Raw genomic sequence first — 15,151 nt, 5'->3', positions numbered from 1 at the left:
AAATAAATGTGATTATACAGCTCTGATGAAGTGCTATCTCCGTGTTCGTCGAGAAAAAAGTGCCTCAAATTACGGCAACCTAAAAAACATTACTTGAACCGAGATAGAAGAATATAAGTATCTATATTCATCGGTAGATTTTCACAATATGTAGTGAACAGCACAGTTTTCCTATATACAATTTCGCATTTAAGGTATTATTTGCAGGGGTCGGGGTTGATAACAAAATTAAGGAATTACGTTTCTAGTGCACTTTTACGATGGACGACCCCTTAGTTATTAACAATTACTATGTAAATTACAAGAATACGAGATGACCATGTGTTGACAAGGATAAATAGGATGAGAATAAGAAATTAGATCTTACAGACAGCATATAAATACTTGAAAATACATACAGAGTTGCGGCTAATAAAGTAGCTTTAAACTGAATTCCGCAGTCTTCCCATGGAATCGGCTGGAAGTTTGTTTTGGATTTAGCACAGTATACTGTAGATTACCAGCAATGTCGGAAAACTAATTATAGCCCCATCGTTGTCCAAATGAATTTAAAAGTACTTTGGTGAGCACTATCATTATTTTACAAAAATAAACAAAAACGCAGTATAAATTAATCTTCCTCACATAACGTACTTGACCTGAAATTGACTTCTAGGAAATGAGTTCTCGAATAAGTTTAAATTGTAGTTTTTTTTGGGGGGTGGCTGTTTTTTTTTGGTTTGTTTGTTAATTGAACACAGCGCGTAGCATTTGCAAAGGTCAATACTTATTTCTCAAATTTACTTCAGGAATAGGTGTAAGAACAAATGAATTTCATTACAGGACAAAGATAATGACAATGTTGGGCACACCAAATATGTTGATATGCTATAAGCATCCGCATGTCAATATATATATATATATATATATATATATATATATATATATATATATATATATATATATATATATAATATAATATATATATATATATATATATATATATATATGCTCATTAGCCCTTAAAAGCGAAATAATTTACATATTCTTCATCTATCAGTCCTGACATACTTGTTTGCATAACTTTGTTGACAAAAGCCTAGTCTGTCCTCTATATGGAGATTTGAGGTTAAACTTTGTTCCGAAATATTTTTTACTCTTCCTGTATATGCATAAATGTTGTCACTTTATGGCACCAAAAAACAATGATCTATTAAAACACCTCAGCATATCTATTTGCTTTGCTTTTCAAAAAAGGGAAACATTTCGTCAAAACAGTTGCGCAAAAAGTCGAGATGGTGAAATACGGAATATGTAACTTATCTTGTATATATCGTGTATATCTTGTATGATAATGGTTTTATATGTGTACTTAATAAATTCATTAATATCTGCATTCCAAGATGATACAGCTGTTTCTCTATTGCTAGTCTGAAAAACTGATTAATATTTAATATATTATTGAATTGCTGTCTACTTTACAGGTTTAATAAGTGCTACTGCAGCGAATTTGTTTGTTAATAGACTCCGTTTTTGTATTCGCCTCGTCATCTCTCTCTCTCTCTCTCTCTCTCTCTCTCTCTCTCTCTCTCTCTCTCTCTCTCTCCTATTTTTTCACTCTATATCTCTCCTTTTCTGCCATCCCCTACTGCGCTTCTCGTCCATTAAGTATAAGCTTATCGTCTCTTCCAGCATCTCTGCAGCGAATTTGTTTGTGAATAGACTCCGTTTTTGTATTCGCCTCGTCATCTCTCTCTCACTCTCTCTCTCTCTCTCTCTCTCTCTCTCTCTCGCACTCTTTCCTATTTTTTCACTCTATATCTCTCCTTTTCTGCCATCCCCTACTGCGCTGCTCGTCCATTAAGTATAAGCTTATCGTCTCTTCCTTTTCTCCAAACTGTTTAATTACATCGGCAGCATGAGCATTTTCACGCATCTAGAATAGCTGGACACAGGAAATGAAATCGGAGATTAATAATTTAAGGATTCAGATAGAGACACCTCGTCCAATTACATTTCAAAACATTCTTTGAATCTAGGTGTATCTTGATGTATTACATTAGTTATGCATGGCAAACCATGTTGTTTGCTCCGACTAATTGCTTATCTGAAGAATCCGAAAGACGTTAGTTAGTGTTGGTCATCCTGAGGACGGACCTCTGTAATTTTCCGTCTCGTAAAGCGTAGATGATTTCTAGGGACTCGGATGGAAGAGTATCATCTCTTATCATTTCTTAATTTGCACAGCTTCTCACAGCCCGAGTAATTGGCCAAGTCCGAGGTGTATACCCGTGATCAATAGGGAAGCAACCGTCTTGCAATACCATCGACCTTGCCTTATACAAGACTGCACCACCTCCGCTGGGAAAATTCTTTGAATCTGTCGATTCGACTTTTACGTCAGGTTGGTCGTTGACGCAGTTGCGATTTAGCGTTTTTGGAAGCAACATTCAAGACGATAGTTTGACAAAGTGATGACGATTCTTGTGCTTGTATTGCTGGCTATTGCTTTTTGCGAAGGTAAGCAGTTTGCTACATTGCTTTGACGGTGCTTCTTTGTACATAGCATGGAGAATGCATTCAGTCTTTGAGTTTCCCGTATCAAATAGTCTGTGAACTGAACGAGTCCACCGTGAAACCCCTCCCAATAAACCTACTACATAGGTATTCTTGTTCTTTAGAACCTGCCGAATGAGAAGAAATATGTTAACATTTGATATTTTGGGATGCACTACCTTTGTGGAGCCTATTTTGACTTACGTGTATTATTCTAAATGGTAAAACAGGGAAGGGTAGGGTACTGTATCTCCTTCTAAGTAAAATAAACAAACTTGAAATGCCATATTTTTTCCAAAGATGAAATGAAGTTCTTCCTAGAAAGAACAGTCAGTGTTCGAAAAAGTCATCATATTACGGACAAGTGACGTTGGCGTTGCTTTTGTTATTCTTTGCCTCAAGTAAAATATAATAATTATGATTTATTTGCTATAGAGCAAAATTGTGACATGTTAAATGGCTCATTTTATTAAATGTTTTGTATCTAACAAGAAAAGAATGTTGACATCGGACGTCATGACATTTACAGCTTCTCCCGTGCCAATTTTGACTTGTTTGTGTTGCCCTAGATGGACAATTTTAAAAACGAGGAAGGAAGGTTGTAACTTAACAAACATCCCCCTAAGAGGTCTGTAACTCTGCATTTTGAAGAAGTCGGAGATAATTGTATTCCACAAAGCTCCGTAACTTACAATTTAGACATGATATTTTTGACAGCGAAATTGTTTAGTACTACAACTGTTAAATTAAGTAATTAAATAACCAAAAGATTCTCAAAGCTCGCATCGAATGAAGTTATGAAGATTACGTGAAAACTCACATTTGACATACATCTACTTTACGGACAAGATGAGACTGAATTGGCCTCCTATACAGGAGCTTAAAAATTAAAGTAGCTATGTTCGTTTATAATTGTCAATTATCTGTTGTGTTTGGGTGTAATGGAAAGCAAGAGGTTGTCGCACAAATGTCCCTTCAAAGGTGTTTGTAAGGTGTAACGAAATGAACAGGGACGATCTAATGTTCTATAACCCCCTATGTTGTAGAGACTCCCATGTAACAGTAAAATGTTCCAAACTGCTTCAGAAAGATTCCTTCACGCTATTATAAAACATATTTATTGCAGTATCAGCAGCTGATGGAGATCAAAATGAGAAATACATTTGCATATACCATTGAGTGGGAATTCAAATATTCTCACTTCGAAGAGCTCGGCCCATTTGTGCTAATATTCTCTGTTGGCTTTTCATAGACATTTTAGAACAATTGAACGCCATCTTACGACTATCAAACCTTTTAAAAATGTTGTCGAGGCTAGATTTAATCTCTCGATCACTAATATGATCGTCAATCATTCTCTTTTTCTTTGTTATCAAAAAGAAGACTCCATTTTCCTAGCAACTTCAGTAGAAGCTCCAACAGGTTGTTATTTCCCTTGGGAGTTTTAGCAGTCGCTACTATACGATTGTACTTGGAGCGAATTTGTTCATTTTGCTAAGTGTTCGGATAACTCCAGCTGTAGTTGACCTATCAAATTCAGATAAACCCACCACAAGTGGAGCAATTTGCAAGTTGTTGAATCTGAAAAACACAAAGGACTTAGGAAATACTTCAAACTATTCTTAATCTTTGGAGATACGATACATTTGTCGATGGGGACTATTTACAATTATATTATCATGCCCTGCCCGTCGCATTTTGATTGGTCGAGCTGAACCACGTGACTGCCAACAAATACACAGTAATGGTTTGTTTTCATGCCCGTGAATATGAATAATATCGTAAACATATTAACTTTACGGCTAAAACGAAAATTGGGATTTGTACAAAGATCATAATCAACCACAAAATAAAATGGAGCATTTGTGGGCCAAGTTTAGACGCTTTTTTTAAAAAAATCTCCGGATTTGCAAATTTTTTGCAGCGCGCGCACTACTCACTGACAGGTTCTGGGGCCCCGTTGTCGTTCGCACGGGAAATTTTCGTAAATTTTGACGGTTTTTCGGGGTTCGGTGATAATATAATTGAAATAACAGACTCCGCACTGACCATTAACGTTTATTTATGGGCGCGGGCGAGAGGAAAGCCAAATTAACGGGCTAGGCAAGCCTCGCCCGTTAATTTTTGGCTTTCCTCTCGCCCTTTCCCATAAATAAACGTCAGCGCGTCGTACGCTATTTCTATGACACATGTATGTAGGCATCATCAAGTTCAATTTAAGTTTAAGTTCAATTTAAACCACACATTATTTCCAAGTGTCAGTTCAGAATGTACTGTTTTCACGACAACTAGTTATTCCGAATTAGTTTCGATTTTGTATTTTTTAATATACTGGCTTGAAAACACAATTTAAGCAATAATTGTTAACATCTTAATGTAAGATTTGCCTTTTTTTATTAGGATGGCTGAATTATAATAAGATCACATGCTTCCTCATCATTTCTCTATTAATATCCATAGTAACAAGATATACACATACATAGCGGGAGGGGAAAGTGGCGTGCTTAATAAAACCTAACTTAGAGGGGAGCAATGTTCCAAGGTATACTGCTAACTGCTTGCATGGTTTTGTGTTGATCTGGGTTGCCTAGTGGGCATCTAGTTGGCAATGGGGAATTTCAGTAGTGGGGAGAGGGCAGCGGGGAGCTTGAATTGTTGTGGGGAGTGGGGAGCGGGCAGACTGTAGATACCGGAGGGCAGTGGGCATCAAAATTCAGTGGGAGGGCACATTTTCAGTGTATACCAGTGGGAGGGCAGTTACGAACAGCTCTCACTTTCCCCTCCAAATTTTAGGTCAGGGTCAAAAATAAGAAAAATCGGTATATCAGCCTTCAAAACAGGTTTTGTGATGATTTTGAGAATTCATGAAATTTACCAGTTGGCGGCACCTGCTGACTGACTGGTTATATGCAAAGGACTTGAGTTACAGATTTTAAGTTTTGACAGAATTACTGTGTAATAAAGAAATGACAATTACTGCTGATAACATGACAATTATTGCATTTTTTGGACTATTATGAAGTTTTGTATGTGTCACTTTAATGACAAGACAAAATTGCTAGGAGATGTTATTCAACATTAAAAGATTTTATCACAATAATCATAGCAGTAAACAGTAAAACAAAGAGAGACATTGTCTATCCAAAGGAACACCTCATTTGAGTAGAGTGGAGTGGGGTTGAAGGACTGACATTAAACCACAGTGGGGGGACTGTGATTGAACAGACAAGACGTGTACTAGATAACTGCTAAAATATCTATCTCTGAGGACAATGTATTGTTTCTGGATACTCCTAGGCCGCAATAAACTGTGAGAGGCATGTAAGATTTACAGCTCTGCAGTGCACTATTGTGACCTCAAAAAACTTGGTGGTCAAGATTGACCACCCAAAATAGAATCTGGTGGTCAAAATGAGATGATTGGTGGTCTTTTGACGCATGACCACCGGGTATTTCGAACCCTGCTTATTACATGCCTTGATGTGGGTGCAAATCAGTGAATTTATTTGAAAAGGAACATCCGGGGAGTTAGCGGGTCGGTGAACATAATGTACTGACCGGTTTTAATGGTTACCCGGGCAAGTGAAGCCCTTCAACGTTTTTAACATCCAAGTAGACACTTAATGATAGATGTAAAATATACATGTGCACACTTCTATTTTGACTTTTGTTAAAATCCTTTCGATGCTGGTCGATAATGGTAAAATTGTTTGAAAATGTCCTGCATATATACGTATGTAACTAAATGTGATACAGCATTTATAACCATGAAGATATTGTTGCCTGAATACATGGGTTTATGTGCCCTCGCAGCAGGTTGATAATATCATGGAAATAACAGACTCTGCTCTGACCATTAACATTTATCTATAGGCTTGGGCAAGACTGAAAGCCAAAATAAGCATGCTCGCCAAGCCTTGTTAATTTTGGACTTTCCTCTTGCCCTTGGCCATAAATTAATGATAATGGTCAGGGCTTCTCCCATTTTTTCTATAATATTAATTTCATTTATTAAGGGTTAAAATAAGTGTGATAAGGCCATTTGTGTACAAGAAATTAAATTTTGGAATTTCAGCAAATGCACTATTCATGTATATACACAAGGCTGCCAAAGGAACAAGGAACAATTTTTTTCCAATACTTTTTTGCACTCTTTAGACTTTCGCCAAGTCTGTGGGCATGTAAATATCAAAATGAATACATTGAAGCAATGAACTTCGCAGACTGGCAGGCTAGGTGGTTGGCTGGTGCTCAGATAGTGGGGTGAATGCCATTCCCTACAGACTTGTGAACCTTGCAGGGTTTCAGTAGCTATAAATAATTCATATGACATCAGGTAATAAATATATGCATGACTAATCTTAATCTTAATCAAGCATAATTTTCCAACTCATTTAAAGTTGGAATAGAGAAGAATAGTGAGTATAAATATGTTTTCAGAATTTTAAAACAGTCTGTGAATCTTTCTAAACATGGGGGATATTTTTGCCTTCCCTGGGGAATCGCAGCGGTACAATTATCATAATGAATCATGGTAATCTCCAGTCCTATGAAGTATCAGTAAATTTCACAATTGCAATCACCTTCCCTGATTTTTGTACCCATCACAGCTCTGCTCGGCTCCATACCCAAACCGGGTATTTGATTCCGCTCTTGCTGAAAAATTGTAATTTTTCAATAACATTGTTTCCAGAGAATGTTATCGTAGGAATTATAACAAAAGATGATTCATTCACTGGCAATTTTTTAGTAATTCTGGGTAAGAAATACATATATGATTGCAGAAGATGGCATAGAATACCAAGGATTCGACAATTTACAATAAGGGTACAAGAAAGAATAACGGTAGAAAAACATTATTTTAAGATTCAGCGGTGAGAATAAGAACAGATTCTCACTAATTGCGAGAAAGCGTCATTTTTCTGGCACACAGTCCATGTAGCCGACAATTAGATGCAAATGATATGCAGTTAAGGTCTCCTCAACTAACTTTCAGCTGGTTGTTCACTTTCTACTATTTTTATAGTATTTTATACAAAGACACAGACTTATTCTACCTGCAACTTAAAACTGATAGTGATTTTGTAGCTCATTCTTTACCATTTTTCATAGTTTTCGGTAGCCGGTAACAGACACTTCGTGTTCGTGTCGGCTACATGGACGATCTGCCCATTTTCTCGCTCGAGTCTCACAATTTTTCCCTATGATGCTGTACGTGTTGAGGCTTACAGACCACAGACGTTCTGTTGAGTGGATAGTTTGTAAAAGTGAAGTTTCTGCTACGTTCCGACGTTCTCCTCCGTAGCCTTATCACCATTTGAAGAAAAGGCTACAGAACAGAACGTCCGAACGTAGCATAAACTACACTTTTACAAACTACCCACTCAACAGAACGTCTGTGTTACAGACAAGCTGCAGTACAGTAGCTCGCGCTCGAGGTATTTGGGTCGGACGGCAAAACGTGACCTCGAGCCACTGTGCAGTTAGTTACACACACTGCCACACCAGCAGTGCCACGCAGAGCTAAAGCGGCAGCATACTGATACCATGGAGGTAGATACTTACGTGGAAGAGAGGACTTCGCCAGTCGACGAAAATACGTGATCATCAGCTGCTCCCCTACAATGGTGAGACTTGGCTGCAGTACGATGTACGGCTGAGTCGCCCCACGATGTAACAAACACAACTCATATACGCGATCGCGTGGCCGCGCATTGAAGTGATTTGGGGATTCCTCGTACAGCCTCCGGTCACCGGGGTGACCCAGGCCTGGGGATGACCGGGCGTTTGTGACAATAGGGCCGCTTTACACAGGCATATCCTTCCATGACGAACAATCAAGTACACCATTCTTGGCTTTATTTTGACAATACATCAAGAAACTCGATGTACAAATTTTACAGAATGCTGTATAAAATATAAACCAACACTCCTAACACATTACGCTTACAAGTGTAGTGTTAATTTAGCTTCGCTACACTTCGCGACACTTGTTCTCATTTGCATACAACTTCCCACCTCGCTTCTTGAATTAGATCCATAGTAACAAGATGTGATTTGTATCATGCTCCCGTGTTTCAGAAAATGTGGCATATACAGGTGTTACGTTGTAATTAAAACTGTGAATTATCCATCGGTACGCCCGTTTTTGCTACTATCGACATCACTTGCAAAATTCACCAAACTTGGTACAACCAACCCTTCAAGACTTAAAATCAGTATGATGTTGTGACTCTGACGCTCGCAAACTTCTGAATATGTATAATGTAATAATTCTAACTCCAACTGATTGTGCTCTTGACATGTACAAAAAAGTTGTGCACGTGACATTTATGACATTTACGAAAAGGTATCAAGTTGTTGGCATTCCATAATAGAATATGTGTACTTGATTCGATTCCTAAACGATAAACCATTCTTGACATATCTCGCCGAATGACAGACACACTTACAGACTGGCACCGGTACGATAACAGATCACGTGAACAAACGACACACTGCGTCATGGGTGTCCCAAATTTACGCTTTTGTGAATTTTAGCATCACTGGGACAGTGTTACAGAAATTGACTGTAGGAACTGTTCAGTTATGAGGGGATAGGCTGGGGGAGTTGTAGAGGGTTCGACAGCCTTTAGGGAAGGGACACATTTTGCAAACTTATCCTAAGGGTGACATTTTATATTCGTCAATTTTTATATGATTATCAATTTTTAATTTGTTGTTCACAGAATTTTACACTCTTTACTAATACCATGCTCATTGCCATTGCTATCCCACAGCACATACATTACATCCTGTAGGTTTAATACATTGTGTTCACTATGAACGGCACAAATGACATTGGCATAGTGTTTGTACAAAGTTATATCTACCAGTCTATATATCCGTATATCCGTATATAAAGAGATTGATAGATAGATATCATTGGTTTAACATATAGGGCAGTAGGCTTAAGTCAAAATTCACAACGGAGAAGCTGTAAATCTCATGATATCAGATGTAAACAGTAAAATTAGGCCGACCAGCGGGAGATACAATACTTGTTAAAAGGCAGAGGATAAAAACTGCAATAGTTAACACAAATACAGTAAAATACTGACCGAAAGAAAACACTTGGAAATCGCAGAGACTAAAACACGCAGACGTTTATAGGAAATAAATCATATTTTTTAGCAAGTACTTCCTGCAAAAAATTACCGCTGGGTAAAAACGTGTTTAAAATTCCATTTGTCTGAGATAGGATAATTGTTTCGAAAGTGTTCTTTCAAGAAAAGCATTGTTCAGCTTTACTGAAAATGTGTGTTTTGGTATTTCATCATATTTTACTTTATCTAGAAGAAGGCTTATCAATTTAAAACGCAGTTAGGTTTATTCCTCTTTTGAGTTTATGCTGTATTCACCTAATCATTAGAATAGCCACTGCAATTGTATAGACAGTCTTTCAATATATATGCCACCTGAAACATTCATAACCCTTTGAGCACTGTAATTTTTCCCCAAAAATATCATGGCAACATTTTATCAATTTTTATGAATTGTATCTGTAATTTTTCAAAGATTTTGGAAGAGACGGGTATAAATTTTTATGGCCTGCACTTTTTGAACAAAAGTTTGGGGAAAATCTGAGAAGTTGTGATTAAAATTTCATTGACAATTTAATGGAGCTAACATTTTTCACAAGTGGAAAAAACTACATTCATGTATTTGTAGTAGTTTGTTTGTACCACAGTGTTATTTACATCCATCGCTTAAAAGAAATTACGCGCTCGAGAACATGCCAGATTCAGGCAGTATATTCGTCACATTGTCTGATCTGAAAGAAGTTGTTGGCGTTCTATAGTATAAATGCAACAAAAATCGATTTTGGCACCCGAAGGGTTAATCATATTTCCATAAGTAACGACACTGAAATGCATGGGTCGGTCTTGTAACATGCATACACACAGGTAAGGCCGACAAAAAAATTGTGCTGTTCCGATAACCCGACCTACCCTATTTTTTACCTGCTGACCCTAAACTACGTAAACACGGAAGTCAAAAAAGAAAGAAAAACCCAATAAAATCACGCGTTAGTTACTTGGCATTTGATTTTTGCTTGTACGAGGACGTCTTTTATGTTTTTATCTTTTATATGTATGATACATCTTTCTTGATGTTGTGGCCACTGTTTGACCGCCTTTAACCCCTTGAAAAATGCACATTTAAAAATAAAAATATTTTGAAAAAAAAATCCCAGCCGACCTACCTACCCTAATTTTGAAAACCATGTTATCGGAACAGCACAATTATCATTTTTGGATGAAGAACGAATCATCCTTTTTAGTCTTTACACACTCTGAACTCAGCTCAAGAAAATGTTGCTCTCGGAGGGGTTGCCGTATCAAGTGATGATGGCAATACCGGTGTCTTCGCTTTTGATGCCGTGGATGGCGACGAATTCACATGTTTTCACATAAGGGGCGAGCTTGATACTGACTTATGGTGGCAGGTTGATCTCGGGGGAAAGTCCGTTCATCGCATTGACAGAGTGGAGATAAATACGACGCACAACTTCACTGGACAAGGTAGGTGTTGACACATAATGAAATAGAAATTGAGTCAGGTCCTTGATCCACAAAAACAAGATAAAAGTTTCCCTGGAAATGATAGCTTGGAGTTATACAAAGCGCCTGCTAATGAAATAATTACAATGTGTAAAGGGGTACGATTGGTGCCTTAACCAAACTTCTTTCATTGTTTGCATTACTGAAATGCTTCGCTATTATGGGCTACACATACCTATCTACCTAACTAGACACCTACCTACCTACCTACCTACCTACCTACCTACCTACATACATACATACATACATACATACATACATACATACATACATACATACATACATGCATACAGACAGACAGACAGACAGACAGACAGACAGACAGACAGACAGGCATACATACATACATACATACATACATACATACATACATACATACATACATACATACATACATACATACATACATACATACATACATACAGACATACAGACAGACAGACAGACAGACAGACAGACAGACAGACAGACAGACAGACAGACAGACGCTCTCTTACAAACATTAAAAACATACATGACATGTCAGTGCGTCTTTCATACAAGGGGGGTCAGCAAATACCGGTAATAGACGTAGTTAGTCTGTGTATATGAGCATTAAGTCGTTAAATCAGTACAGTTCTCTACGTATATTTTTTCTCTGCTAATTACAGAGTGCGGTCTACTTCTTCGAAACTTTCAAAATGTCGACACGAATAACTATGTAACTGGGTTTTTTGAACTTATGGGCGTTAAAACTGAAGACGGTTGTTGCAGCGCTTGTCTGCAAAAGGACACATGTGAAATGTGGAGGCTTGATTCTAACGGCTGTTGGCTGTATGCTCTGCAGGACATTCAATGGACAGACGGTCAAAGCATCGCATACCGAAATGGTAAGTTTATTCGAATAGAGGCATTTTATACCATTAAATTACCTGCTAAGTTGAAACGAAAAGACACCCCTCCGGTAAAGGCGCACTTCTCCACTTGCTGACCCCTGACTTCAACGTTACTTTCTAATACCATGATTTCGTGAACCAAACCACGAACTCTGAGTAACTGTCATCCTGCAAGTGTAACGTCCTTGATGTTTACCGGTCAGTTTTGTTTTGGTTTTTGGGGGTTTTTTTGGGTTGGTTTTTTTTTCACTTCCGCTATTAAGATGTTTGAGCCAAAGTTTGGTATCTTGAAATCTTCCCTGAAAGGATGTATTTTTGCGAGCCGCCATTGTTATGGATAGGGTGGGAGGAATTCCTGTAAAATCCCGAAATGGTTCCCCTCTCCTCACGAAAGACGGTAATATAGCTATATCGTCTGTAATGTAATCATCATTATCATCATTAACACCAAGGAGATTTAAGTTAACGATGATAAGGGAACTTGGAGTGAATAGCTTACAGTATGCAGATTTTACAGTGACTGAAGATAAACGATGACGGAAGATCCACTCAAGGAAAAAATCATGTGACAAGTATGTTTATACTCCTGTAGGTATTGTCATAACGATATAAGGAACAGTTGACGGGTATTGCAACAAACCGTGGGAAAGCTAGATCCCCGATGACGTCACGTATTTATATACGCGTCTGATTGAGGAATGATATCGAGGCTAATAACAATATTAGAAAGTCAACAGGTAACTTTACATTAGGTTTCAGCAAAAGCGATATCGACGTTAGCCAGGTATTCGCGTACAAAACATTGAGCGATTCCGCTTATGCCCTCTACTTGCACAAAAACTGTAGCTTACCTCAGATTTCTTGGTTATCTGATCCCTGCAACGTGTTATTGCTTCTACAGGATGATTTTTGCCGAATTCATTACAAAATATCATCCATGGGTCTTGAAAGTAGGTTTCTGCGGTACATTAAGGCATTGTCTTGTTCCTCCCTACAGGCGATGGCGGGCATCCATCTATTTTTCTGTATGGTGCAACCGTGCGAGCAGGACCTGAATCCGGCCATGATTTGAACCCGAATTGCGGGGAAGATGTGAGCTTGGCACACACGGTGGATTCGCTCCTTGTGCGTCACTGCGATCAGCGATTTGGTCGATACGTTAGCATTAGTTCGTCACTTGGTCAGCTCAAATTCTGTGAAGTCGCAGTTTACGCAGGTAGAACTTATTGTCAGTTTCATGCTAAACACTTTTTCATGACAACCACGCAGCGTTTTCGATCGTTCATTCAGCTGTAAGCATAAGTCAATAATCTGCCCTACTTAAAAGTAATAATTTCAACGGTTTAACGACAGTACAGGCTAGATTTCGAAACATATGTATTCTTGATCTAAGTAACTCTCTCTCTCTCTCTCTCTCTCTCTCTCTCTCTCTCTCTCTCTCTCTCTCTCTCACCTCAATTCGACTACAGAGCACGTCAACTATGTAGACCTTGGGTGTTATAAAGATGACCCAAATTTACTCAGTCTCGAGGAAAACACCTTGGTTTCTGACTTACTCGACGGATTACCGAGTGAAAGAGAGAACGCATTTGACAAATGCGCTTTCGCTGCACAGCGACTTCAGTACATGGTATTTTCACTTAAAAATGGAGGCGAGTGCTTCTCGGGGCCTGACGCTGGTTTGACCTGCGATCGCAGTGCGAAACTAGATTCCTGTATAAGTCTTGATGCATCGTCTATTCCAATCAATCTGTATCTTATAGTAGATACTCCATCTGGTAAGACACTTTTCAGTTTATATTGACGTGGTACATTATGAAAATTATCTCCTGGCAATGCTAAGATACGTGGAGATGATGACTTAGTGAAGGGGTTATTCATTGCGTGACAGCTGCTTTTGGATTGGTACTTGGGGTAGGAAAAGGACTGGTCAGTAGTGAAAGTGGATGGGCTAATATTTTGTACAACTGGGTCATTGTGTTTTCCTATGAGCATTTTGAAGGGTCGTGAAGGTCTATGCATATGTTTTGGCGGGGGTAGCCATTGTTTGCAAGACTGCACGGGGAGGTTAAAAGTATTGATGCATGAGAAGCTGGTAAACTACAGTACCGATGTAAATAAAACTCATAAATAGACAAAGCTATGACGATCGTATTCCTTGTTAGTCGGAGAGACCACACAACCTGCAATCGATAGCGACTGAGTACGCATCTTTTATATTGCATGGACTTTTTTCCTAAATGTTTGTAACATAGCAACAGCAAGACTGGTTTATTCATCCAGCCAAGGCTGGCAGGAGTGGAACTTCATCTTGCTCATTCAACCGTTTATACAAAAAAACGTGCTTACTCATCATTTCTCTATTAATATCCAGACCTGTATCATGCTCCCGTGTTTCAGAAAATGTAGCATATACAGGTGTTACGTTGTAATTTAAAACTGTGATATATCTATCGGTTCGCCCCTTTTTTTTGCTACGATCGACATCACTTGCAAAATTCACCAAACTTGGTACAACCATTCAAGACTTAAAATCAGTATGATGTTGTAACTCTGACATTCGCAAACATCTGAATGTGTAATAACTCGAACTGATTGTGCCCTTGACATGTACAAAAAAGTTGTGCACGTGACATTTATGACATTTACGAAAAGGTATCAAGTTGTTGGCATTGCATAAGAGAATACGTGTACTTTATTTGTTTCCTAAATGATAAAACATTCTTGAGATATCGCGCCAAATGAAAGACACACTGACAGACTGGCACCGGCATGATAACATGCTATGCATGCCACGTGTACATATATGAAGCGAGCCACCATGCAATGCTAACATATTATATTGTAGAGAGGATCAAATTTTACATGATGCACTATCCCTGACTTCCTTCCCCTCGTACTAACTGAAGATTTCTTCAAGGTTTACAAACAAGCCGAAATGTATGTATTGCGGTTTGACTACACTAGTAGATTTGTCGAGGGTAGGATGATAGACGGACAAACATACCGAGCCGGCCAGACAAATTATACCACCAGATAAATTCATGAATAAACGTGTCTCTATGAGTCAGTGTATCTGTTCAATTTTTGTTCCAGCGAACTTTATTATACGACTACTTTTTTTTTCTTTTTGCTCGT

The 15,151-nt window shown here is 38.3% G+C and overlaps 1 protein-coding gene across 1 annotated transcript in view; it reads left to right on the top strand.

The window, feature by feature from the left end:
- Positions 1 to 2,323: 2,323 nt before the first annotated feature.
- LOC139143868 (uncharacterized) overlaps positions 2,324 to 15,151 on the top strand; it is a 17,080-nt gene continuing 4,252 nt past the window's right edge. The window contains exons 1-5 of the mRNA XM_070714452.1: positions 2,324 to 2,499; positions 10,881 to 11,099; positions 11,789 to 12,007; positions 13,011 to 13,229; positions 13,483 to 13,791. Coding sequence (XP_070570553.1) covers positions 2,454 to 2,499; positions 10,881 to 11,099; positions 11,789 to 12,007; positions 13,011 to 13,229; positions 13,483 to 13,791 — 1,012 coding nt within the window. The 5' untranslated portion in view covers positions 2,324 to 2,453. The remainder of the gene's footprint in view (positions 2,500 to 10,880; positions 11,100 to 11,788; positions 12,008 to 13,010; positions 13,230 to 13,482; positions 13,792 to 15,151) is intronic.

The sequence above is a fragment of the Ptychodera flava genome, chromosome 11 (assembly GCF_041260155.1).
Source record: "Ptychodera flava strain L36383 chromosome 11, AS_Pfla_20210202, whole genome shotgun sequence".
NCBI lineage: Eukaryota > Metazoa > Hemichordata > Enteropneusta > Ptychoderidae > Ptychodera > Ptychodera flava.
Note: the sequence above shows the minus strand (reverse complement) of the source record. Positions and strands in the feature narration are given on the sequence as shown.